The sequence below is a fragment of the Rhipicephalus sanguineus genome, chromosome 3 (assembly GCF_013339695.2).
Source record: "Rhipicephalus sanguineus isolate Rsan-2018 chromosome 3, BIME_Rsan_1.4, whole genome shotgun sequence".
Classification (NCBI taxonomy): Eukaryota; Metazoa; Arthropoda; class Arachnida; order Ixodida; family Ixodidae; genus Rhipicephalus; species Rhipicephalus sanguineus.
The window spans coordinates 36,029,833-36,055,336 of record NC_051178.1 but is presented as its reverse complement, the minus strand read 5'-3'; the positions used below and the strand labels follow the sequence as shown (position 1 = coordinate 36,055,336).

At 47.8% G+C, this 25,504-nt stretch overlaps 1 protein-coding gene across 1 annotated transcript in view; it reads left to right on the top strand.

The window, feature by feature from the left end:
- Positions 1-2,708: 2,708 nt before the first annotated feature.
- Positions 2,709-25,504, top strand: part of LOC119386556 (tripeptidyl-peptidase 2) — a 218,980-nt gene continuing 196,184 nt past the window's right edge. Inside the window, exons 1-2 of the mRNA XM_037653838.2 lie at positions 2,709-2,920; positions 14,048-14,176. Of these exons, the coding sequence (XP_037509766.1) occupies positions 2,759-2,920; positions 14,048-14,176 (291 nt within the window). The 5' untranslated portion in view covers positions 2,709-2,758. The remainder of the gene's footprint in view (positions 2,921-14,047; positions 14,177-25,504) is intronic.

The window sequence follows — 25,504 nt, the reverse complement described above, 5'->3', positions numbered from 1 at the left end:
CACGTCACAAGGGTAACAAGGGTAACCATAACCATGGCCTCCGAGATAACGGGCGCGCAAAAGTGCTTCCGCATGGTGGCGCCACAGTATATCCTCGTGCCCATAGAGTTTCTTGAAAAACTATGCTCGCGCGTAATAGGGTTTCTTTGCAAAGCAGTTTCTGTGGTCTGGTGCACAGAAACAAACCGTCGTCGAGAGACGTGGGCTGCTTGGGCTACAATACATTCTACACAGCGCGCAAGTTTATTGTGTGATCCACAAAATAAGGCTAATTTTTATTTTGTGGTCTGGTCCACAGAATAAAGCTGGAGTTTATCCTGTGGTCTAGACAACGTTTTTAGATTACTTCAGTTGGCAAAGAGCGCGGCTTTCCAGTGGCGCGGAGCGGCTCGCCGCGATCGCCAACCAGGCGGGGGCGCTGCGATCGCGTTAGGATTGGTCTTGGCGCATCGTCTGCTACTGCTCTACTAATTGAAAGAGGTCGACAAGCTACTACCACAACGATACAACGATTAACTCGATGTGGTAGTCGCTCTTATTTCACTTGGCTCGAGCGAAACGCGCGTTTTAGTTGTATCTGAGCATTATAACAAGAAACAAGCAGCATGTAAGACAGGACATGAAAAAAAAAAAGTGAAGGCAAACATTGCACGGTGCGCTTACCTTCATTCCGTTTCCCGTTGTAACCGGCATTAATTTCTCGCCAGTCTATGCGCAAATCATCTTAGGCTCCCGTAATGCTCAATCATATTCCAAAATCACCTGAATGCTTATTACGCCTGCTGTTGAAAAGCCTACCAAATCAAAAACCAGCAAGAAAGCCAGCAAAACACGTCTTGTCATTTTCATTCGATTTCATGAAACAGAATGCAACAAGTTCATTATTTGCATCGACGTATTTACAAGTGTGTGCGAGTATTCCAAAATTTCGATATTCAAATGGAACAGTGCCTTCTTCGATTCTATCATCGAATCGAATAGCATTTGTAAGCCCGAATATTTTATGAATATTCCAAATGTCAGCTGCAATGAAGCAAGGCCAAAATTGGCGCAAAAGTACGATAGCTGTCATCCCTGTAACTGTCGTCCCGATAACTCATTCCAGTGCGTTCCTCCCGCCATACGCCTACAAATGCTGTGTACCTATATCATGCGCCCATTCTAATACGTATCGACCTTCTTTTACAGCAAAGCTGTGTATGAGTATGGGCGAAACCTAAAATTTCAACATGAATTTTCGGCAATGTATATACTTTCATGTACTTATGTACCGACTTAGACGGGCCGTGAAGGGCCTGCTGTATACTTAAAAAAAATATATGGAGTGCCCTTCTAGCTGCCATCGTCCTAACCGACCTTTCTTTCTGGTATTACTTGTCATGTAATATCTAGTTTTGAGACCTTTGAGTATAACATATAAATAAATAAATAAATAAATAAATAAATAAATAAATTTTCACCTGATTGCCTCAATAAAATTTCACGAAACTTGCCGAGTTACTAAGGTAGCTGACTTGGCTGGTTGGATATTCATACCGATAATAAACAGCGCGAAATGAATGAATGAATGAATAAATAAATAAATAAATAAATAAAGATATGAATACGAGGACGCGAACATCAATTTACATTTGTTCTAATTAAGAATGGCTGTTTCACAAATTTGTGGCTTATTCAAAAAGTATACTTTGTTCAATTCTATTCGCTTCTGTCGCTATTCCATTCGGCCTCAAAAATCACTATTCGCACACCCCGTAACCGCTACCTCGGTTCAAGCTGGTTACGATTATGAAACTGTACGGGAAGCCTTCACATTAGCTTTAATTTCTTTATTGCGGATGCGACCTTTTCTGAAGACCTTAGGCTTTTGCAAGCGTCTTTGGCAGCAAAATGCTCTGCAGCAGTGGTGGTTCGCCTCGGTGGTGCAGTGGTTATGGTGCTCGACGGCTGACCCGAAGGTCGCGGGTTCGATCCTAGCCGCTGCGATCGCATTTCGATGGATGTGCTAGAGGACCGTGTGATGTGCGATGTCACTGCACGTTAAACACTTGATGGTCTAAATTTCCGGAGGCAATACAACGACGTGCTTCATTATCATATCGATCGTGGTTTTGGCATGTAAATACCCCAGATATTATTGCAGTAGTGGTGTCCTTGTGAACGGGCCAACCGAAGCTTATTTTGTCACATCACAGTCCCGAAGTGCGCCAAGAAGTGTTCAAAAAAGTGTCGAAGCAGACCCAGTTCCTTTGCAGCTAAACTGAAAACAACTTGGTTTCAATTCCTCTAAACATAAAAAAAGCTCCCATGAAGAAACGTCGCGCTACGGGACTTGCCGAAGCCGAAACGTACCCCGAACAACACGGCGCGCTGCACCTCGGCGTGTCAAGAATCGACGCTTACACTTCGCGGTATCTACTCAAATACGTACGCACGATCACAGCAAAGAGCTCATGCCTTGGTGGAACATGTCAGACCTCAGGATACATGAGTGATTAACGCGCGAGCACCAACAACGCAGCAAAAGCACGCGGCTGAAGCAAGCGTCGCCCTTCGTACTGCATCTCAACCGACTCAACGCTACGCCAGCGCCACCTCTCGGGACGGCGACAAAACCTGGCCGCCTCTCGAAGCTAGTTTGCAAACTGAAATAATCTAAAAACGTTGGGTCTAGACCACATAATAGGAACTGCGTTGCTTCTAACCGCAGTGAGGCGAGCGAGGCTGGCAACGCTGGTGCCGGCAACTTCTTGGGAAGATGGCAGCCGAAGCCTCCGTGGAGTTCCCGATCTGGGCGCTGTTGCCTAAGAAAGAGACATGCGTGCCGGTGTTTCTGGGCAAGTACCCCGAGTACGACGGCCGGGGCATCAAGATAGCCATCCTCGACTCGGGCATCGACCCTGGTGCACCGGGATTGCAGGTGAGCGCTTGCACCGGTCTTGAATGACAGGGCACTTTCCCTTCTGCGGTTGGCCTACTCTTCGCTCGCTGAGAGTGCTGAACATCGCTGACATTATGTAGTATACAGTGCCTTTCATTGCGAAATCACTGCCAGTGCTAGAGCGGCTTGTGCAGTGTGAACTCGTCAGCTGGGGGAAGTCCTTGCTGTCTCGCTTTCCCTCGTCCTTCCTCCGGTTATCTTCCTCGTTATGTCAGTGTGGTACACCTGAAGTGCGTGCGAAGAAGTGAAACCAGTGTGTGTCAGCTGCCTTCCCTTCGCAGAGTCAGCTGTTCGGGGCCACTCTCTCACCCGTCGACCACGAGCTGCGCGCATCTGCCAGCAGTATTGTAGGGCCGGTTTCGAACAGGCGTCAGCTGACCAGCAGTCGATGTAGTACGTGCCTTTCGCTGTACCGAGGTACTTTGGAGAAGGAAAAGCGCGTTTCGCATATCGGGGTCGGGCAGGAGAAAACCAGCTGCGCTGCCTGTGTATTGCAGCGGCCTAGAGGAAAGCTTATTCTGCTCTTGGCCTGTCACTATCGGGCATTGTTGTCGGACACTGGTTATATCAGTAACAAGAAAAACGTTTTTCGCCATGTCTCGAACGTGTCGCAATCTAGATGCTTTGGGTTTTCATAAATGACATCTGCTGTACAATACATTCGCCTGAAGATTATTTTATCTTCAGGCGAATGTATTGTATGGCAAAGTACATTACTCTTCGCTGCAATAGGTGGCTGCATTTTCAATCGAGGGGAAAATGTTTGAGGCCCGTGTACTTAGGTTTAGGTGCACAATAAAGAACCCCAGGTGGTCGAAATTTCCACTTCGGCGTCTCTCATAATCATATCATGGTTTTGGGACGTTAAACCCCGGATATTATTATCTTCGGTGCAATTCTGTCATGCCTTCAAATGTTCAGATGTGATTCTCTGTTTGCATTCTTGTAATAGAATCACTCTTTATGTTATGTTGGCTCTTCTGAAGGTGCAGGCAAACCAATGTGTTGAAATGCGCAAACAGGACAGGGACTAAAGGAAGAGACGACACACAGAAGTGTGTCGTCGTCTCTTCCTTTAGTCCCTGTCCTGTTTGCGCATTTCAACGCCTTGGACCATGAACCAACATGCCCAATTGCCAGCCATTTTGGTGTAGAAGGAAGGTGGTTTGATAGAGGAATGATAACTTACATAGCCACACAGGCGAACTCGCAGATGCATTCACCTTCTGGTCAAGCACGCTTCCCGAGGAGTGCGCTAGCGATATGCTAACATTAAGATTTAGCATTATGGAATAAAAGACTAAAAATGTGCACACTTGGGGCTTAGACATTGGTCGTTCTAACAGGCGTCCGTGATTCAGCTAGAGGAGGCTAGTTTGTGGCTAAAAAAAAGCGCTATTGGCTGTGGTGTGTGTGTTCACAAACGAATAACAAGGAATAACCACTTGCCAAGTAATGTAGTTGATGCTTGAGTGCACATGCAACACGGAGTATATTCACAGGCAACGATGCAAAATGCTGATATGGGACATGTGTGAGGAAAAGACAGTTCAGCACATGCAGCCTTTGATTCCAATGTCTGTAATATAATAAAACGATGTGTCTTGTCATGGGCTTGGTCATCATTGTGGGCCGCGGTGGCTGCATTTTCGGTGGAGGCGAAAATGTTTGAGGCCCATGTACTGAGATTTAGGTGCACGTTAAAGAACCCCAGGTGGTCGAAATTTCCAAAGCCCTCCACTGTGGCGTCTCTCATAATCATATCGTGGTTTTGGGGCGTTAAACCACAACAGTTATTATTGTTATCACCTTATACCACAAACACAACAGTGAAGCCAGATGAAAAAACAAACACGAAGAAACATGCACGAAGAATTCACATCTTTAAGCAGCACCACAACTGCACTGTAACAGACTGCCAGCGTTTGCGTAGTAAATCTTAACTTAGTTGACAATTATATGGGCAGCATGCTGATGCAGATATAACCGAATGCGTCCTTCTGCCTAGTTTCTACAATGAGACGGGTGATCTCATCCTTTTGGCAAGCCACTCAGTCGTGTGGTTGTTCATGTTGTTGTTTTCCTGCATGCATATGGCTCATACTTAATGCAGGGCATTGGTCGAGTAGTGGAGGCATTTCGCAATATTTTTTGTTGTGTATTATTCATAGAAACTATAGTTCCAAACGCAGTATTGATCCTCTTACTCATGTCTCGAAGTTACAAAAAACAAGAAAAAGGCCTTGTTATAACCTCGTCAATGCTGACAGTTCACCTAAAATACAGCCAACTGTTCAGAAATACGTAAAATAAACTGTTTATCAGGACAGTTGCATCTTCCGAATAGGATTTCGATGTTTTCGTCATTTTTTCCAATTTTTGTTCAATATCCCTTTAACATTTGTGAGGCGTAACATTCCGAGTTGGTGTGATGAGGCATGTAAGACTTGTACATCGTAGGAGTGCAAAATTCTGGCGAGCGCCTTACTGAAGTCCAGCACATAGGCTACCAATGCTTTCTTCATTGCAGAAAGGGTGTTCGGTTGAACTGGTCGGGAAAGTTAATGACGCACTGACTTGATGAATGAAGACGGGTGACCAGTCAGGGATGCCAACCGTAGAGTAATTCAGAAATTTTTCATCCATTGTGGGGTAGTAGGGCAGTAACACAATTTTCTCATAAGACGTAGGGTAATTTCCACATTTTGCTCGTCGTTGATCAGCGGAAAATGTAAACGATTTGCGCGACATATCTGAGGGTTACATTCCTACAGAGATCCCAAAACTAAACCTTTCTTTGAATAAAATTGGAACTGGCTAAGATCAAAGTGTAGATGTCTGGTGACATGTGAATCTGTCTTAATTCACATGTCACCAGCGTAGGGCAGAGATGAAAGATAATCGCCAGACATCCCTCTGCTAACATTTTAGTTTTTTTCTCATGGATGGTTTTTTTTCCCCTTTACATTGCCTCCTATTCGTTTGTTGCGTGGAAGGTCTTTTAAATTTTGTGATGTAACTGTGGCATCACAATGTAACATAAAATAATGACAGAATCACATGACGTGGTCACTAAGTCAAAGGTGGGCTGATCTCGGAGGCATGCGAGGTGCAGAAAGCTTGCAATGCCTCTGATCCCAGAGGCCCTGCAAAACCACACTTGGTGCAGAAATCTTGTGAGGGCGGGGGGATCAATACAATTGACTGAGAAAAAGGAAATGGCTTTTGCCTTCCAGTCAACTTGGGCGAATGCATAGGGGACCATGCGAGTTTTTTTTTTGATGACAGTGGATGGATGGATAAAAGAGCGTCCCTTTTACGACGGGGGCGGTGACTTGCTCTCTACCAAGATAAAGATTTTGTTATCATTATAGTCTAATCTTGCCCAACCAAATTAAGGTTCTTTTCCTATAAAAAAAACCTTCTAAATTCACAGCCCAACTCTCTGCGCCTAATCGCAGATTAACCTTCATTTGCCTGCTTTTTTTTGCTTCTGCCAATTTTTCTGCCGCCAATCTTCCAGTTGTCTTTTACTTCTTTCTATTGCCGACCTGTTTACCTTTCCAATGTTGTCCCCAAAACCCAAGGCTTCATGTATGCTAGTGCCCTAACATACACGCGAGTGTATATCTTGACACTAAATTAAAACATGCTCGGTCGTTTCCTTGCCTATACGTTCCCCACGCATGTGCATTTCTCTTTACTTAATCTCGATTTATAACTACGTGTTCTAAGGCAACCCAACCTCGCTTCAAACAGCAAAGCGCTTTCCCTTCATATATCGTAAAATCTATCCTTGCCTATTTCATCTTGACACCTTCGGTAGTTACTCAGACCTGATATTCTTTCCATCGCTTCTGTCTCCATCTTTTCTGTCTCTGTGACATTTCGCTTCGAGTCTCCTAGTTCTTTTTTTCAACTCTGAGTGAACGCTTTTCCCATAAACATACCGGAACGCTTTCTATTCCCATCTGCTGCCTTTCGTGATCTTTAGCCTCTCTTTGAAACCAATTTTCAAACCGCTGAAGTTGCTACTAGCGCCGCCACAAGTCTGCATGCATGATGTACAGTGAATTATAGTCTTGACTTTATTATTGTTACACTGCGCTATTTTAGGCGTAGGGTAAAATGTAGGGTAATAGAGAGAGTCGTGTAGGGTAATTTTGACCGTGATGTAGGGTATCTTTCAAAAGTTCGTTCACAACACTGGTGACCACGTGAAGCTAGCTCCTGATGGGTGGCGTCCATGTTGCTTTGTGCATCTTTCTCTTCTGAGCATGTTCGCTGAGCATGTTTCAAGAGTATCGAGACGTCTGAACGTTTATAGCGGGAAGGGTTCAGCGACCTGAAATTCAGATACCAGAGGACCTGAGAGTTGAGGTTTCACTTAACTGCCTGTTTTACAGTAAATATGAGCCTCAACACTTTAACCATGGCCATTGCAGAGCGACAGAAGAGGCATATCAATGGCTGCTATTGTTAGCAACTGTTTGTGCCAGTTGATACTGTCCGCTGTGGTGGATCAGTGGTTATGGTGCTTGGCTGATGACCCGAAGGTCGCGGGCTCAGTCCCAACTGCGGCAGTCGCATTTCGGGGGAGGTGAAATGGTCGAGGCCCCTGTATTGTGTGATGCCAGGGCACGTTAAAGAACACCAGATGGTCGAAATTTCCGCAGGCCTCCACTGTGGCAACCCTCGTAACCATATTGTGGTTTTGGGATGTAAAGCACCAGATATTATTACTACCCTCGCGGACAACTTTTCTTGGCAATGCAGGAAAGGCCGCGGGGGCGGAGCTACTGCACATGTACTGCCAGTGCCTCCTCTATAACTTTCAGTGCCTGGTGGATGGGGAGGAGAACAAAAGGCGCGACCGTCGGCGCGAGTACAACCGGTCACCGCCAGGCGCCGCCACCCAAACAGGGTTTCGCGGTCTTTCGCTCGCTGCCCGCGCATCACTTGCGCAGGTGCGGCTGCTAGTTTCGTTTCCCGATTTTCTCGACTTCAGGATATCTGAGATGCTGACAATGATCGGTAGAAGCAAGGCCTACTCGACCGCTAAGTTCTTGAGCTCTTGAGACCGATTGAGTTCGAAACAGCAACACCTCTCGGGTGACTGGAACGCACGCACACCGGTAGTCGCAGTGATCTCGTTAATGACGTCGATTTCTTTTTCAGGGGGCATAAGAATGTCATCGTTAAACTGTGCGTTCCGTGAAGATCTTTCATTGCAGTGGTAGCAAAAGCACGCGTAGCACAAGTAGTCCGTCTCACTGGCAGTCACTGACCTTTCGGGCGTTAAACGTTTCTTCAAAGCGTATATGCCTAGGTCGGTAACTCTACGAAATTTTGGCTTCTTTGCAATAATTAAAGGAGTACTGACACGATTTTGAGACATCGAAAAAGGGACATTTTTTGTTTCGTTGGTTTGCAGTGTCAACGCTGTCCACACACTGGAGTCGGAGAACACGTATAAAATATTTTAATTTTACTTTGAAGTTTTCGTCGCTGAGCATCTGCAAGCCAGCTCCACTGCAAGGACATTATCCCGACGAGTCAAGTCAGTTCCCCCGAGTATGCGAGTTCTGCGTCCTGCATGCAGCCTAAATCGCAGAAATCACTGCCAGAGTCACAGGACGACAATTCACTCATCGTTGTTTATGTGCACCACGAGCAGATGACGAATTTCGTGTCAGTACTCCTTTAAGCTTCTTGTGCTTCGAAAGGTAGTCTCCACAATACACTCATTCCGAGCTATACTTTCTCGCCATGAGACGCACAGGAGGAGTAGAGTAAGAGCAAAGCACAAGAACTATCCGCGCCGAATGAAGTGTGAACAGCGCTCTGAACGCGCGGCTAGTTCAGGCCGTCTGCTGCCGACATCTAAAATAGGCAAGCGCGTCCGGTTACCGATAGTTTTGCTTTTCTTTCCTTTGACATTCCATATTTTGCTTTGCCGCTGGAGCGCCACGTTAATGCTTTCCACTGATCGCAACTGGCGCAGCGCAGTTTCTCTGGCAGCAGCGTGCGTGAAGCGAGCGCTCATAGCTCCCTTATAGAGTTCTCATCTTGCTTCCATCTCTCCCTTGTTATCAGCGCCTAGCTGCGATGCGAACAGAGGGCGGATAGAATAGCGAAGCTCCAGTGCACGTGCGTTCAAGTCACCCGGGAGGTGTTGCTGTTTCGAACTCAATCGGTCTGAGGACGCGGAAACGAGCTCTCACCGCGCCGTCTCTTACAACGAGCATCTCGGGTGCGCGCGCGCCTGCTCGGTAGCCCCGCGCTCGTGGCTGCTGCAATGACCAAATAATTTCAAAATTAACGTCTTCAGTGCCGGCGACACCTTTTTCGGTACCTGCTGGCCTTTTAATAAAAAAGCAATTCAATCCTGCCTGCATTTTATACACTTGCTGGGCAAGAAGTCGGAATTGCCAATCCTTGCCCATGGGTCTCATTGGAGGGGTCGTAACTATTAGTGCAACGACATTATGCTACATGTTTTCAATGATTATGAAAGCTGATGTGGAGGACAATAAGTGTACAAAGTTTAAGAAATATGAAAAATGTTTTTTTTTTAATTGTCGTCAGAAGTTTTCATTGTCCGGTGTTTTCTTTCACTTAGCCCGATCATGTGTCTTTACTGAAAAGTTATATAAATATAAGATTCGGCAGTGTGGTAGATAAGGATGCGAAGAACGTAATGCGCAATTTTTGTCGCTCTGCTACAAGGATTTTTCGAGATAAAGACCTTCAAAGTAAAGAAAATAACGTCTCCTGGGACTATTTTGAGTTTTTTTATAAAAAGATCTACACTACACATCAAAACTAAAAATACCTGAGCAGAAGCAAAAACATGCATATATTTAGTTAAAGAAATTTCAGCTACCTAACTTTAATATATTTTGTGCAATTCATAACGAAAGTTGGCCAATACAGTAGAGCGGATGAGCGCTCTACTCCACCTCTTCGTCATTATTGATTTCCTGTGCTTCGAAAAAAATTTTGGCGGCAAAACAAATTGTGGATCTCTTTTTTCCACTCATCAGGCAATAATATATAAAATTTTGAAATAAATTTGAGAGGTCGACCAGCCATCGATTGTTCGATCTTACGTGGAATCACCCTAATAAAACTCTGAACTCGATTTTCTCCTCTATTAATAAACCTATAGTGATGGCGAAGTTCACGACATTAGTTCTCGGAGCACAATTTATCGATCTAAACCGATTCATTGTTTCTCTTTAGTGTCCCTTTAAACGCATAGTTCGAGAGGAGTGGCCTGAGGAAGTAAATACATATGAGGTTCACGTGTCGCACCCTGTGGTCATAGCTGCCATCACTCTGGCATTTAAGGAGCCTTGATGCACAGAGGGCTGGAACTGTGTACTTTGTCAAGGTACTGAATGGCTTTGCCAAAGTTGGGTTGCCTTTGAGCGCACCGTCTGCAAAAGCTCGCAAAGTATCAAGGACAAAAAGGAGCTGGTCAGATGGATACAGTCCAGGCACTTTCTTTTTTTCGTCCGACTTGCACAGCGGCACGCAGCAGTACGACATCGCAATTCATGCAAGCTACGTGGTCACGACAAAGGATAAAAAAATCTTCCATCGCATTCAACTCGCTAAACCCAACCGCACGTGTCAAGGCAGAGCAAAGCAAACAAGCAAAGCACACATCGAGGCACACTACCGACCCTTAGAGGCGAACGAGCGCATCGAGGCACTCTACCGACCCTTACCCTCGTATTCTAGAACGTCCCTTCACTCAACGCTCCACCTTGACTTGAGAAAGTCGATGGGAGCGCCGTTTCTAGGCGGAACAAATCACTGCATATCAGCGATTATCTGCAGCGATTCTTGAGAAGCGCGGCGTCATTTTCGGTCGAACAGCGGCGCTGTGCTCGACTTGTTCAAGTGAAGGACGAAGTTCGAGTCGAGGAGCGTTTGTGAATACGGGGCTTAGAGTGCCTCGATGCGCTCGTTCGCCTAGTTCGCCTGTTTGCACAGCGCCACCACGCAGTCGCGGCGAGCGGGGGAAACGCAAGCGCCGACGGCCGCGGGAGGGTGTTCTACGAGGCACTGGTACTGCTCCGTGAAGTAGTCCGCTTCGGCGTGCTTTTCGAACTTAATTTTCGTTTGTGACCCTTCCGTATCTCTTGTGACGGCTGTTTGATTATTCGAGCGGCCGTCACAGACTTAGGCAGCCATTTGTTAGTGAAATTCGTCGCAAGCTCCTTCGGCGAGTCGTCGGAAAAGCTGGAGGGTGACGATCGCTCACATGAAGACGAACACGTCATTTTGACTGTGAGGTGCACGTAAAAGGTGCGACGTTTTCATGCGCCCAAAAACGCGAAATGAAACTGCATGAAGTAAAACAAATATAAATATCTTCCTGGTGCGTGCTGACCCTCTTTTCAAAGAGCGTCCCGTAGAAAATAAAGTAATGTGGTTGTTTTTTATCTCACGCCGAAAACACGGACGCGATTGTGGGACTGTATTCTTCAGCGGCAGCACACGCATAGTTCGGCTCTCTAGCCTTCTTTTCATTGCCAAGAAAAGTTGTCCGCAAGTATACTATTAGTGCTAGTTGATAGCCGATTGCTACCTTGTCATCATAGCGAGCGCAGGGATCACTGATAAAGTTCATCTTTAAAAAATGTTAGTGTTACCCATTATTTTACGACATTCACGTTTTCTTTCTTGAAATCAGTCATTATGAACTGTTGACCCCTGAAGCAGCTGAATTGAGTGCAAGGACTCTGAATTCTCGGCATCGCTTTCTTTGTACAAAGTACAATTTTTGTGAGGTGTTTTATGATGAAAGCAGTGATTCCACTCCTGCGCCAACTGCGCCAAAGTGCGCCAAATTGTATTTACTGCGCCATCCTGATAATATCGACGAAATTTGCGCCAAACTGCGCCAAAGTCTCGGGTTTGGGGCGTCTATCACCGGCAATCGCACCGCCGGCGCGTCAGAACATGTGCAGCTCGATCTTGGGGCTGCCAATAAAGTCGCAGTCATGGACCAAGAATTATTCCGCTGAATAAATAGCGCTCGCGCGTGCGTTCCGAGTAAGCCACGATGCCATGCACGGTGCCGACGCAGCTTCTGTTCTGCAAGTCGGCTCGACAGCAAAACGCGCTCTCCGCAGAGGCTCGTGACGTCTAGGCCTATCGGTAGCGAGAAAGTGCGACGGCGATTCATCGGCGGACGTCGTCTGTTCCAGAAACGCTGCTGATAGCTCGTTTCAAGCGTCGCACGGCACGTAAGGAAAGCAATGTTCACTACTAACTACATGAGTGCCGCTAAAATGTCTGTCACTTCTGTTTCCGGACATCGCGGAACGAAATCTGGGATCGCTCGCAGTAGATATATGGAACAATATCGAATTTTCCTTGCTTCGCGTTTATGGAAGAGCACGCGAACGGGGGAAACGCGTTGACAATTTTCCTTAGATATACTTTATCTATGAATCTTCATCCAAAACAGTTTTTTTGTAATTCCTTGCTCCAGCATGTCCGAGTTTGTAATCACTCTGCGGTAAATACCCCCTAAAAGGCCCTGCCCTTTCGAGCTCACGTGCTAGGGTTCCAATTCGAATTTTTTGCTTGCTTTTTTGAAAATGTCATCTCATTAGTAAAATCATATCTCCTGGTCGGAGCAGCCGCAAATGCGCAGCTGTCAGTAGCGGGCCCACAGTGAAGCGGCTACGCCATGTTACACGTCCGCCCCTCGCTTTCGGGGGTCAGTAGCAGGGGCGTAGCCAGAAATTTTTTTTCGGGGGGGGGGGGGGGTTCAACCATACTTTATGTATGTTCGTGCGTGCGTTTGTATGTGCGCGTGTATATATACGCAAGCAAAACTGAAAACTTTCGGGGGGGTTTGACCCCCCCCAACACCCCCCCCCCCTGGCTACGCCCCTGGTCAGTAGCTAACGGTTAAAAAAACTCAGTTTCGCTTAATAGCGAAGCAATGCATGCGATACCAAAATATTGTATTGTGAAACGAAGTAAGACTAGCAGCTAACTCTTTTGGATCCGATCTCGCGTAACTCAACAAAACGCTGGTTTAAGGGAATATGGCCCCTCCAGGAACCGAAGCGTTTTCTTGCAGTTCTCTAAACGCGAAGTAAGCGTTGAGAGCACAGCAACTGCGCCCTTCGAAAGATGCGGTCCCCCCCCCCTCCCCCTTGCGCTCCCCTGGCGTCCCTTCATGCTCCTTACGAAAGACGGGCGGGGCGTTTCCTCTCTGTTCGATGAGCAATCGACGGCAGGCCCGCACGCGGGAAGATGTCTCATGCGCTGTCCGTGCGGCGGAGACAGACGGCCGGCTAGTTTAATCTCCGCTTCAGCCGCGTTCGTCGCCAGCGCTCGCGAGCTTTTACCCGCGGCTAGAACGCGCGTGGTGATGTTCCTAATTTGGACTTTATACGGAAAATTACCGCAACGGCGACGGCAAAAATCCGTCGAGAGTGTCCATATAATTGCTATCGCAAGGGTCAATGTACGGGGCAGATTTTGCGCCCCCCCCCCCTCTTAGGTGATTGGGGGGGGGCGGCCGCCCCCCCTGCACCCCCTGTGCGCACGCCTATGCTCCTGAGATGATTTTTTCCATGAGATTTGCAATGAATTGAAATATTTCTAGCCTTCATAAGAACCCCATAATAATACTCAGGTGCTCGAATGTTTATGCAATATGCTTCTGTATTGCACTCCAGGATGTAAAATTCGCTGCTCCAAAGTGCTCCCAGATGCAAAATTATCTGCTCCAAAGTGCTCCAAGATCAAAATTTTGCTGCTCCAAAGTGCTCCAAAACGGAAATTTCGCTGCTCCAAAAATTGCTCCAAATCAGAAGTCCTCGGTAGCATCACTGTGAAAGCGTACAGTTGTTTTGAGACTGAATGTGGCTGGTTTTATCCTTTCCTGAACATTTACCTTTTCGAATAGGAGCACTGATTTCGGGCACTGAATGACCTATATCTGCATATATTTGGGTCATGTGCTGAAGCGTATCAAGTTTTAGCACCCATGGCTTGTTTGTTCTTTGTTTACCCTTGTGTCGTTTGAGTGCTTGCAGTAGTAGGGCTAACGAAACCCTTGCAATCCAGGTGACCAGCGATGGGAAACCAAAGATTGTGGACATGATGGATGCCTCTGGTGCGGGTGATGTGGACACCTCCAAGGTGGTGGAGGTGCAGGACGGCTTCATCACTGGTCTGTCAGGCCGTAAGCTGAAGGTGGGTATCTGTTTATGGCTAACAGCCTGCCATTTCTGCAGAAGGCATGTGCAAGTGCAGTTTGCATGCAGCGTGATGTGCTCTGATGTTGTGATATAAACATGCATAGAAGAGGAACGGCTAGAACAGGTGCTGCTATCAGCTGGGCAAATCTGCAGTGTAACTTGTGTTTTACGGAAAGGGGCTTCGGGGTGTTTCAACAAATGTGTCCGAGAATTCTCAAAAATAAGGAAAATGGAATGTTTGTAATTCGTAATTACGTTTTCTGTAGCGGCGCACATCTTTAGATGACTAGAGACATCAACTACAACAGTAATTAAAGAAAGCAAATGATATAGCTTTTTAATTAGTGGAGACAGGCGGCCATGTCAAACAAGTCCTTCCTGCGAAGAGTCCATTGTTGCTCTGAGATTTCAAAATAGCTGCCTTTGGTAATTATTGCGGAGTAATGAAATTCGGCTTAGAAAAGTTAAGAAAACTGAAACCGAAGCGCAGATGATTGCAACGAGAAGACGGCCAGGCTGACATCGCTGTTCACGACAATGATTGCAGTGGTGTTAGTTCATGTGCATTTGTTAACATACGTGCACCGTACATACCATAATTACAAGTGCCACCCACACATCCACAAAATGATGTCGATCTGTGCTTCCTAGGTGAAAATTTTGCTACTTGTTTCTACTGGTGCCAGTTAAGCGGTTTATTGACCAATTCGTAGTTGCTGCTGGGGCCAGTTGGTGCTGATACCAGTTGGTAATGGCACTGCCAACCATCTTGCATCCACTGGACATTCAGTAGATATCAACCGTACGATGTCCAATATTAATAGGATATCCATTTTGACAAGAGGAGAGTTCTGTAGGTTGTCTGCAGCGGTTCCACACATAACATTTATATGATATCAAGTGACTTTTATTTTTGGGTGTGGGGATGCGATAGCGGATCCGTCTCAGTCATCGTCAGGTTGGCGATGCAGGCTTTGGTAGCCTGTAAATATAAAAATGCATGTATATTTATATATTATACATTTATTTAGTGTTCACAGCAGTGAAGACACAGTTAACATAAATATGAAAGCAGGTGAAATTGGTGCACAATGTGTACTCTGTGAAGGAAAGCATGTTAACTGGGGGTAATCCAGACTGGGAAAAATTGTCTCGACAGAAGCAAGAGAGGCAATAGCACTTGCAGTTCCAGTAACGAGTGTAAGTACCGTGAGGTACTCCATTTAAACATGGCCACTTCCATAAGCACAGCAAATGCATTTTTACATATACACTGTAACCTCATTATAACAGTCGCATATGATACGAAAATAACTTCGTTATATCCAAAAATTCGTTATAAACATACCGTATATACTCGTGTAAGGGCCGCACTTTTTTTTCGAAATTTTTGCTTGGTGTGGCCCTTACACGAATCAGGCCGATGACAGCTCACCAAAGGTCTGTACTGTTTCCGCAACATTAGCAGAGTGTAAGAGAGTCACAAATGACATTCCAGGAATGTTTTTATTACGATTCCATTTCGCTATCGCTGTCCTCGTTCTCGGAAGAACTCGCCTCGGCGTCGGCGTCCTCCCAGAGACGTTCATCCTCAGCGCCGCTCATGCAGTTTGAAATTCCAGTCACCTTGAAGCTTTTCGCGACTGTTTCAAATGACACGGCACGCCACGCACTCAAAATCCACGCACACACTTGTTGTAGCGATGCCCACCCCCGACTTGCTTTGAATTGTGCCTGGGATATTTCCATGTGGCGAGCGATGGCCAGGGCTTTCACGCGGATCATGTCAGTTGAGACGGCGTAGCCGTCCCTTCGAGTGTCGATGACATATTTGACAAGTTCCCCTTCGAGTTCCGGGTACTTGCACTTCTTTCCGCGAAATGCCTTTCGGCTCCTGTTGGTATCAGCGAGGGCATCTTTCTGTTTCATCCAGTAATGCACGCGCTTCTCATCGATGTCAAATTTGCGTCCAGCTTCTCGCTTGCCGTGCTCCTCGGCATATTCAATCACTTGCAGTTTAAAGGCTGCAGTGAAAGATCTCAAGTGCCGGCCCATCGTCCCTCACCTGCGATGGCTCAAACGGGGCTCACTACTGCAAAGTGACACCGACAACACCGATGTGAAGAAACACTGCCAAGCTACCCACACGATGCCAACGATGCGCCACACAAAGCAATAATGGCGCCGTCGAGCTCGGCGGAAGCGGAAAAGCTGGCAGCGCCATCTAGCTGCAATTTAACTAACTACACTTTTCTGGCGGGACTTTTTGAATTTTTTTTTCGAAATTCCCCCTCCAAAGTAGGGGTGCAGCCCTTACACGAGGGCGGCCCTTACACGAGTATATACGGTACATTCATAACACTGTATCTATGACAGGACAGTTTTTCATTTACTTCGTTATAACCAACAATTCGTTATATCTGTGTTCATTATATCAAGGTTTGAGTGTACTGCAATGACAAAAATTACACCATCTCGCGCTAAAGGGGACCATGAAACGATGCGAAGCCGGAGCGCTTGCACAATCACGTTCCGTTGGCGTTCGTTGCGCATGCTACCGACCTCAGTCGGATTGTTATCGATCCAAAGTCGGTCGCACATGTTGCAGCTGTGCCCGAAGCTCCAGTCAAGGAATTCGAGCTGGAACCGGGCATCGACAATGTTGAAGCCGGGGCTTTGGACTCGCGTCGTCTGTCCGCAGCCAACGCATTGGCTCGACACTGACGCTTGGCTTCGACGTCGGTGTCGCGTATGGCGGGGTTTGTTTGCCGACGCTGCCGTTGCGTTTCAGCATGTCGAGCCTGTGTTTTATCCGTAGCAGTTTCCCGCCGACGTTGCCGTTTGTGCTGGGCTTCCCTAGCCTGGAGCTCGGGGTCCGCTTGCCGACGTTTACGTTGCGCTTTGACGCATCGAGCCTTCCGCTGCTCCACCCGCTGCTCCGCGATCTCTCAGGTATTACTGCAACTGGCGCTGACGTTGATGTTGGAACTCATGACACCGGCGCAGTGACTGAGCGTGTGTACAGCCTAACGCGAGCCTTTTATCTAAACGAGGAGTGGAGAGGAGGTGTGTGGAGAGAGTTCGCGCATGCGCAGTAAGGTTGGTCACACGGCACACCGTTTGAACTCTGCCATAGGATGCTTCGCATCTAAAAACAAATGAGGGGCTTGCAGCACTTGCTGTTGGAACATATCTTAAGATGTGGAATAAGTTTGCACATATCCTTGTACACCTCGTGAAAGAAATAGAGAATGAAAATTGAACAAATAGTGTCTCATAATGCTCAATTCTAGCAAAAGTATAGTTTTACCCAAATCACATGGATGACATGCCCCACAGGGGCGTCTGCGCAAGTCGGCGTTTGGTGTGTAGCAACACCACAGACTCAAGCTAATGGGGTGTTTCGACCCCTCCCATGCCTCGCCGTGCGTGGCTTGGCCATGTCCGGGAAAAGGGGATCCTGGGGATTGGACCTTTAAGGCCCCCTGGTGGAGGCAACACATCCCTTTGGCTTCAGCTTCACGTAGACGGCACCCCTGGGCTGACCCACCCAGGGGAAATTGGCAGTCGCCTTTTCCTGTCTCTTCCTACTCCCAGCTTAGTCTTTCTTTCACCTTCAATCTGTCCTGTCTTCTTCTCCCTTTCATTTAATTCCATATTTCCTGTTGGCAAGGGTTAACCTTGTGTAGGTATCCAACCTTGGATAGTTAGTTACGTGCAGGCTTGTTTGACAAGTGCAGCCGCGTCTTCCGTGGTAGGCGGTCGGTGCTGTTGCTGAACACACTCATCTATTTATGGTGTCTCAAGCATCCATCGTTTATGATCGGTTTTGTAAGAGAGGCTGCACCGAGGCAAGTTTTCACTTCTCCACACAGACCAAACAACATTCCCTAAGTACCACAGTTATCCACAGCTATCCCCATTTTTGGTAGCCAAGTGCCTTAGAGAAAAGATTGGACCAATATACAAAGCTTCAAAAATGCCCAGTGGTGATCTCCTGGAACTAAACGGAAAAGACCAAGTGCCAAAGCTATCCGAACTAACCAGTATTGGTGAAACAGCAGTCATAATTTCTCTACACGGGTATATAAACACCAGCAGGGGAACAATCTCTGAGGAAGACTTCTTGGGTCTAAGTGATGAAGAGCTCCTCGAGAGGTTTCAAGTCATAAAAGTTCAAAGAATAGTCATCCGCGGCGACAATCGTGAAGTCCTCACCTAATCGTCATACTAACTTTTAGTACAAGTGGAATGCCCACCTCTCGCGAGGCAAGTTACGTAAAAATAAATGTCAGACCCTACATTCCCAACCCTAGACGGTGTTTCAAATGCCAAGTCATGCATCCCACTCATGCTGAGGCAAGGAAACATGCTCAAAATGCAGTGAAAACAACTATACAACTATACAGCACCTCATTGCCACTTTGTGTGAACTGCAAGGGGATCACCCAGCGTATTCCCAGTCTTGCCCACACTGGAAAAAGAAAGTTATTGCTCTGACAATCAAAGAAAAGATCTCATTTTACGAAGCGCAGAAACGGTTGTCGTATTTTTTCCGAAGAAGTTACGCCGATGTGATGCAGTCGGGGGCAGCGTCACAGAGGCCTCAAATGTCCTCCGGGCCCACACAGAGTGGTCCGGTCGTGACTTCTTCCTCCTCAAAGGGCCCGCAGACTCCTTTCTCGCTGGGCCCTAAAATCAATCGAATGCCAAGGCCTGAGACCCGTGTCTCAATGCCAAATTCTCGGTCATCCAGCGCCTCGGAGAAGGCAATGGAGGTCGAACCGAAAACCTTGGTGTCAACAACACCGAAGGACAAGCATTCTGAGAGCGCATTAAGATGGACAAAGTCCCAGATACTATGTTCAGCAAAAACTATAACCTAAATGATCATCTCTCTTGTATGCAGTAAAGCTGCTCGAACACTGAAATAAAAAGCTCTGAAAATTGACGAGCACAGAAGGGAAAGCAGACAAAGGACTGGCTCTACTTATAACTGTTTATTTTCATCACACCCACCAACTTTAAATACATATAATCACGGTGTTGCACGTGCACAGCATCGCATTGGAAACATAGAGCCAAAAAAATGAAGTATAATACAAAAAACTAATAGGTGATAACACCTGCCGTATAAAAAGGTGCGAGTTACAGCTGCCAGCTGCGCATGTCAAAGGGAGCCTTGCAGAAATTCAAATTCGGAAGCATGCAAGGATACCGAAGCCTCACTTATACGTGGCACCAACATTCTTTTTTATAAAAAACACTTCTAAAGTGAGCCGAGATGATATGCGCTTGCTTTTGCCCAGTATTCTAGTGCCTCGGAAAATCAGTTCACACCCACATGCAGAAATGTGCACGACCATATGCACATACTTGTCCTCTTTCTTTTTTGCACTTAGTGCGTGCTCCCTAAGTCGGTCATTGACGCATCTTTCGGACTGGCCGATGTACATTTTCCCACAGGATATGGGAATGGAGTAAACAACTCCAACAGAGCATTCGACAAAAGGGTTTGCATGCCTGGTGCTGCAACCTCGTTTGCTTTGAGTGCAAATTCGAGGGCAAAGTTTCTGCAGTTTATTAGGGGCAGAAAACACTAGAGGCACTTCATGCCTGTTTGCAACCTTCTTGAGACCGTGCGACAGGGTGTGCACGTATGGCATGACCCTTCCTTCCCGGAAAGGCCACTCTTCCAGCTTTCGCTGTGACTATGCTGTGTGTTCTGCGCAGGCCTGGTGGTTTTTCATTTCTCCACACAGAAAACTGTTGCAGTTCTGTTTACACAAAAAAGAGGACTATACCCTGACCCAGATCTTAAATTATTCCCGGTAAAACAAGAATATAAATTTCTCGGAATTACATTTGACCAAAAACTCAACTTCCTAGCCCACATGAACGTACTAAAGATAAAGGCAAACAGAGCACTCAGCCTTCTAAAAGTGTTATCCCACAAACAACGGGGTTCCGACTGACTGTGCATGCTACGCATCTACCGTTCTATTTTGTGCAACATTTTGGACTGTGGTTGTGTTGTCTACGGCTCAGCACGGGAATCGTACATTCTGCGCCTTGACCGTGTACACAATCTCGGCCTACGTCTGTCCAGTGGAGCCTATAGAACATCGCCTGTGCGGAGTTTATATGTAGATTGTAACGAACCTCCTCTAGGTCAGCGAAGAATATTTCTAACCCTGTTCTATGTATGAGAATCAAATCATCACCTGAACACATAAACCACGACATTGTCACGAAATGTGACTCACGCTTACACGACTTAGCATCGTAACGAACAAACAGCGCAAGAGACAGGGACGGAAGGAGGAGGAATAAACATTTTATTCAAATGGCAAACTAAGGTTCCCGTGGTTGGAGCCCCTATTCCAGGGCCCCACTGGCCCGAGCGGCTCGCTTGGCCTGGTCCAAGGTTGCCTGCTGGCTTCCCAAGTCCTGCCGGGTGAGTCGCACCTCCCACGACCTATCGAATTCGTTGCATGTGATGAGTGGCGAGTTGCCCTCTGCTGGTCTTTGTCGGCAATTCCAAGTGATGTGAATGAGTGTTGGTGTGTCGCCAGCGGTCAGCGTATTGGGACGGCCGCATTTTACTGAGTGTGTGTATGTTCGGATATGTGTTTGTCTGTAGGCGTCTCCAGTCCCTGGATTGCCAGCTTGTGAGTTTAGGGTGGGGTGGCGCCATTGTCTGCCGCGCCCGTCTTTGGCTCTCGAGGATATCTCGCGGCAGCGTAGGTATGAAGTAATCCGCCCGGGTCGGCATGTCCGCGGCTCGGAAAGTTAATGCTCGAGCCAAGCGGTCCGCCCGTTCGTTTCCACCTACACCTTCGTGAGCGGGGCACCATGTGATGCCGTGGTCTTCTTGGAGGTTGGATCCTAGTATGCGTAGGACGCTCTGGGGAAGGACGCCTCTGAGAAACAGTCGACAAGCCTCTTGTGAATCTGTGATAACGTGCGCAGATTGTCCGTTGCCCTCTGCTGCCCGGATGGCTAGTGCTATGGCCGCCGCTTCTGCTACGGCGATGCTCTTCGTGCGTATTGTCGCCGACGTGATCGCTTGGTTTCCATTGGTGACGATCGCTGCAAATGCTTTTTGCCTCGTTGGGTATGGGCTGGAATCTGTATAATAGGTGTCTGGGTTATTTCGTAACCGTTCCAGCGCCACCGCTCTTGCTCGTCTGCGGCCGGCATTAACCGTCGGGTGCATGTTTTTCGGGATCGGGGCGACGTGTATGTGTTCCCTAACTTCTCTGGGTATTTGACGTGTCTCCTCACCGCAGAACTGTGGTGCCAAGGGGTAGTGAAGCCTCTTTAGCAATGCTCTGTATCGTCGAGTTGAGTCTTTCTCTCTGCGCGATCAATACGGCTGCAGCGTGTTCGTCGTATGTATTATAATTTCCCAAGCTTTCCAAGCGCTCTGTGTCAGTGCAGTCGGGGAGGCCCAATGCGGCTTTGTAGGCAATGCGTATGAGTATGTTGGCCTGCTCTGCTTCCCATCTGCGTGCGAGTTGGTACGGGAGAGCATATGTAATGCGGCTAATGATGAAGGCCACCAGCCTCCTGGTGTCTCCTTCCGTCATGCTCTCATTACTGCAGGTTACTCTCCTTATGAGTCTCGCTACGCTTCTGGTTGTGCGTTTAAGTTTTTTTATCGTTGACGACACACTGCCCGTCTCCTCTATCAGCATTCCCAGCACCCTGAGCTCCGACACTTGTTTTATCTGGTTTCCGTTCAGCTCCAGGTCGAAAGTTGGGGAGCGCGTGCGGCGGGTGTTTTTGGGCCTGATTTGTATGAATTCAGATTTTTCCGGAGCGCATGTCATGCCTGCTGCCCTCTTGGCGTATTCGTCAATTGTGTCGACTGCTCTTTGTAGAGTTTCTTGTCGGTCTCCATAGGATCCTTTCGTCGCCCAAAGGGTGATGTCGTCGGCGTAGATGGCTAATCCAAGTTCTGTGTCTTCCTCCAACATTAGAGCCAATTTCCGCATCCCTATGTTGAATAGTAGGGGGGACAGTATGGAGCCCTGTGGAGTGCCCCTATTCGCTATGCGAGCCCTGTCGCCTCTTAAATGGCCCAGGCCTATGGACGCAGTTCTGTTGTTTAGAAAGCTTTGCGCGTAGCTGTAGGTTCTCTCCCCACAGCCTATCTCTTGTAGGCCGGTCAATATAGTGTCATGAGATATATTGTCGAAGGCTTTCCGCAGGTCCAATGCAAGCAGGATTCTATTCATGCTTCCAGGTGGTGGGTTTAAAACTTCGTCCCGGAGGAGTAGGAAGATGTCCTGCGTAGAAATCCCCTGTCGGAAGCCAAACATGGAATTTGGTAGGAGATTGTTGTCCTCTAGGTACCTCCCAAGTCGTGCATGGATGACCTTCTCGAAAAGTTTACCCAGGCAAGAGGTTAACGATATTGGTCGGAGATTCTGGAGCGATTTTGGTTTTCCTGGCTTGGGTATTAGGATTATTTCTGCCTCCTTCCATTCAGGTGGTATAGATCCTCCTGTCTTCCAAATCGTGTCATTGAAGAACTTTGTTAGCTGCTCTAGGGTTTCGCTAGCTAAGTTTCTAATCATGGCGTTCGTGATACGATCCGGTCCGGGCGCAGTGTTCTTCTTAAACGATTGCGCTGCAGTGTACACTTCTGCGAGTGATATCCGCTCATCATGGGCAGGGTTTGCCGGACCCACATAGGTTGTCATGGTTGTCCGTGTTGGCCTTTCTCCCAGGTACGTCTCTGGGAGCTCGCGAAGAAAGTCCGCGTCTGAGCCTGTGTAGTGATTAAGTATACGGCGGAGGGCGAGCGTGGTTTTTCTTCGTGTGTTAGCAGGAGTAAGCATATTACGAAGGAGTGCCCAAGTTTTCTTCGTGCTTAGATTTCCCCGAAGAGAGTCGCACAAGCTCCTCCAGTTAGCAGTGCACAGCTCTTGCGAATACGCATTGGCTGCCTCCGTGAGTTGCGCTATGCGCTCTCTGAGCTTTCGGTTGTGGCGCTGCTTCTTCCATCTTTTGGTGAGGCTGCGTCTTGCCTCCCATAAGTGAAGAAGATGGTTGTCGATGGCTGGGTTTTTCGGCGTTGTTTGAATTCGTTTAGTGGCTTGGTCCGCCGCCTCCCGTAAATACGTCGTCCAGTCTTTTATTGTGTTGAGGTCCTGAATATCAGTCTGGCATTCCCTGAATTTCCTCCAATCCGTGAGGCGTGCTGTACCGGTCGGCTGCCTTATTTTTGCCGTTTGTATAGAGATGCTGAGGATGTAATGGTCGCTCCCGAGTGTCTCGTCTAGGTTAGTCCAAGTGACGCCTCGTTCATCACTTACGAAACATAGGTCAGGAGCCGGGTCTCTAGCCACGCTGTTTCCCAGTCTTGTGGGAGAGTCTGGTTGCGTGACGAGAATGAGATCATGAGCCTGTGTTGCCTTCAGTAAGCTGGTTCCTTTTGCCGAATCCCTTTTGTAGCCCCACTCTGTATGCCAGGCGTTGAAATTCCCTAGCAGTATTACTCTGTCACCTCGTGTCGCGCTGTTGACAGCGTGTGAGATAATGGGTGTAAAGTCCGCCTTGCGTTCTCGAGGAGAACTGTAGACATTCGCGACAATGTTCTTCGGGTGACCTCGCTTAACAGGCCATACTGTTGCTATTTGGTGTGCTATGTCAATTCCTGGTACAGTTTCTACGCTTACATCGAGATCCTTCCGAACCAAAATAGCCGTCCCCGTGTTGGTGTTTGTGTGAAGTGTGTATCCCAATACTGAGCGTTTTGGTGTGCCTGCTTCTTGCAAACATATGAGATCTGGCGCAATTGCGGCGGCTTGCACAAATTGTGCTAGCGCAGATTCTTTGTTGCGCAGGGAACGGCAGTTCCACTGCCATAACTCGAGATTCTCTTGGCGACGTGTGATGTGTCTAGCCATCATAGGGGCTCTCAAATGTATCCGTGTCAGTCGTTGCCAATACCTTAGGACTGCGGCCTCCGGGGCTTGAGCTTCCCCGTTTTCTTGATTTTTTGACCCCTTTTATGGAGTCGTTGACGTATCTCTTAAGATTTCCCAGCTCCGCAAACAAAAGTTGGAGTTGGGTTCCTATGCTGTGTAGCTGTCCCTCCACATTTTGCGCTTTGGGGGGAGCTGGTTCTGTTGCACCTGTTTGTATTTGTGTTTGTTGGCTTTGTGTGTTCTGGCTGATCGTCCTACTAGCCAAAAGTTGTTTGAGTGCTGCTACCTCTGCCTGTAGTGCGGCAAGACTGGATTTAAGTTGCTTGTTTTCTGCGATTATTCTTTGATATTCCTCGTGTTGTGTTATTGGGGTGGTCGTGTGAGATGCGACGTCAACCCATCTTACCGGCACAATTGCAGGTGGAGCTTGCTTCTGCTGTCCCACAGGTTCCGCGGTGGCTGTAATGGGAGTCTGCGATTCCTCTGCTTTTCGTCTCGGACTGTTTGTTGTTCTCTTCTTGGATTTTGACCTCGATCTTGGTTTGCGTGGTGGTGGAGACTTGGAGCAGGCTCGGGCTGCGTTTCGATCGTGGCGTGTAGGAGTACTGTGTCGGCTCGCTGATCGCGGCTTTCCGTCGTCGCTAAGCTCCGATTCCTCTTCATCTGATGAAAACCAGCGTAATTCCTTACGCTTAGGGCTAGACGGGCGCTTTCGCGGTTGCCTGGCGGGCGCTCTCGGCTGCTTCAGTCGCTGTGTACAGCTGCGGTCACCTGTGACGTGTTCTCCTCCGCACGAGGCACACTTTGGCACACACGCATGTCCGTCGGTCGGGTCTCTCGTTCCGCATATGCGGCAGACACGAGCGTCCGGTTGAGGACACACATCTGTACGATGGCCCTTGCTGCAGCAGGTCTTGCACACTTGCACTGTGGCTCTATACGGGTGGCAGGCCAGTTCACCTCCGCAGTAATACACAAAGCGCGGGAGAGTCGGGCCACAGAAGGTGATCTTTGCACTCTTCGTTTCTCCCATCATGCGTGCTTGTATTATTTCCACACCTTGCGTTCGCACTCGCAAGTTGGCCATTAGCGTTTCAGCTGGGGTGCGGGATGGTATGCCGTGTATCACTCTCATGAGGGCTTCTTCACCAGTCGCCGCGTACACGTTTACGGCATGTGTGCGACCGTTTATTGTGAGCGCGGTTATGCGACGAAGCCGCTCCGCCACTTCTTGCTTCGAGGTGGAAATTATGGCTATGTTAGATCCCGGTTTTATGCGTAACAGAAAGTGCTCACCTGTTACGGCGTGTTGGCAAGCTGCGGTGACTGCTGCTGCCATCTCCGGGGTAGTGATTGAGCGTAGTGGTAGGCCCTGGTGAGGC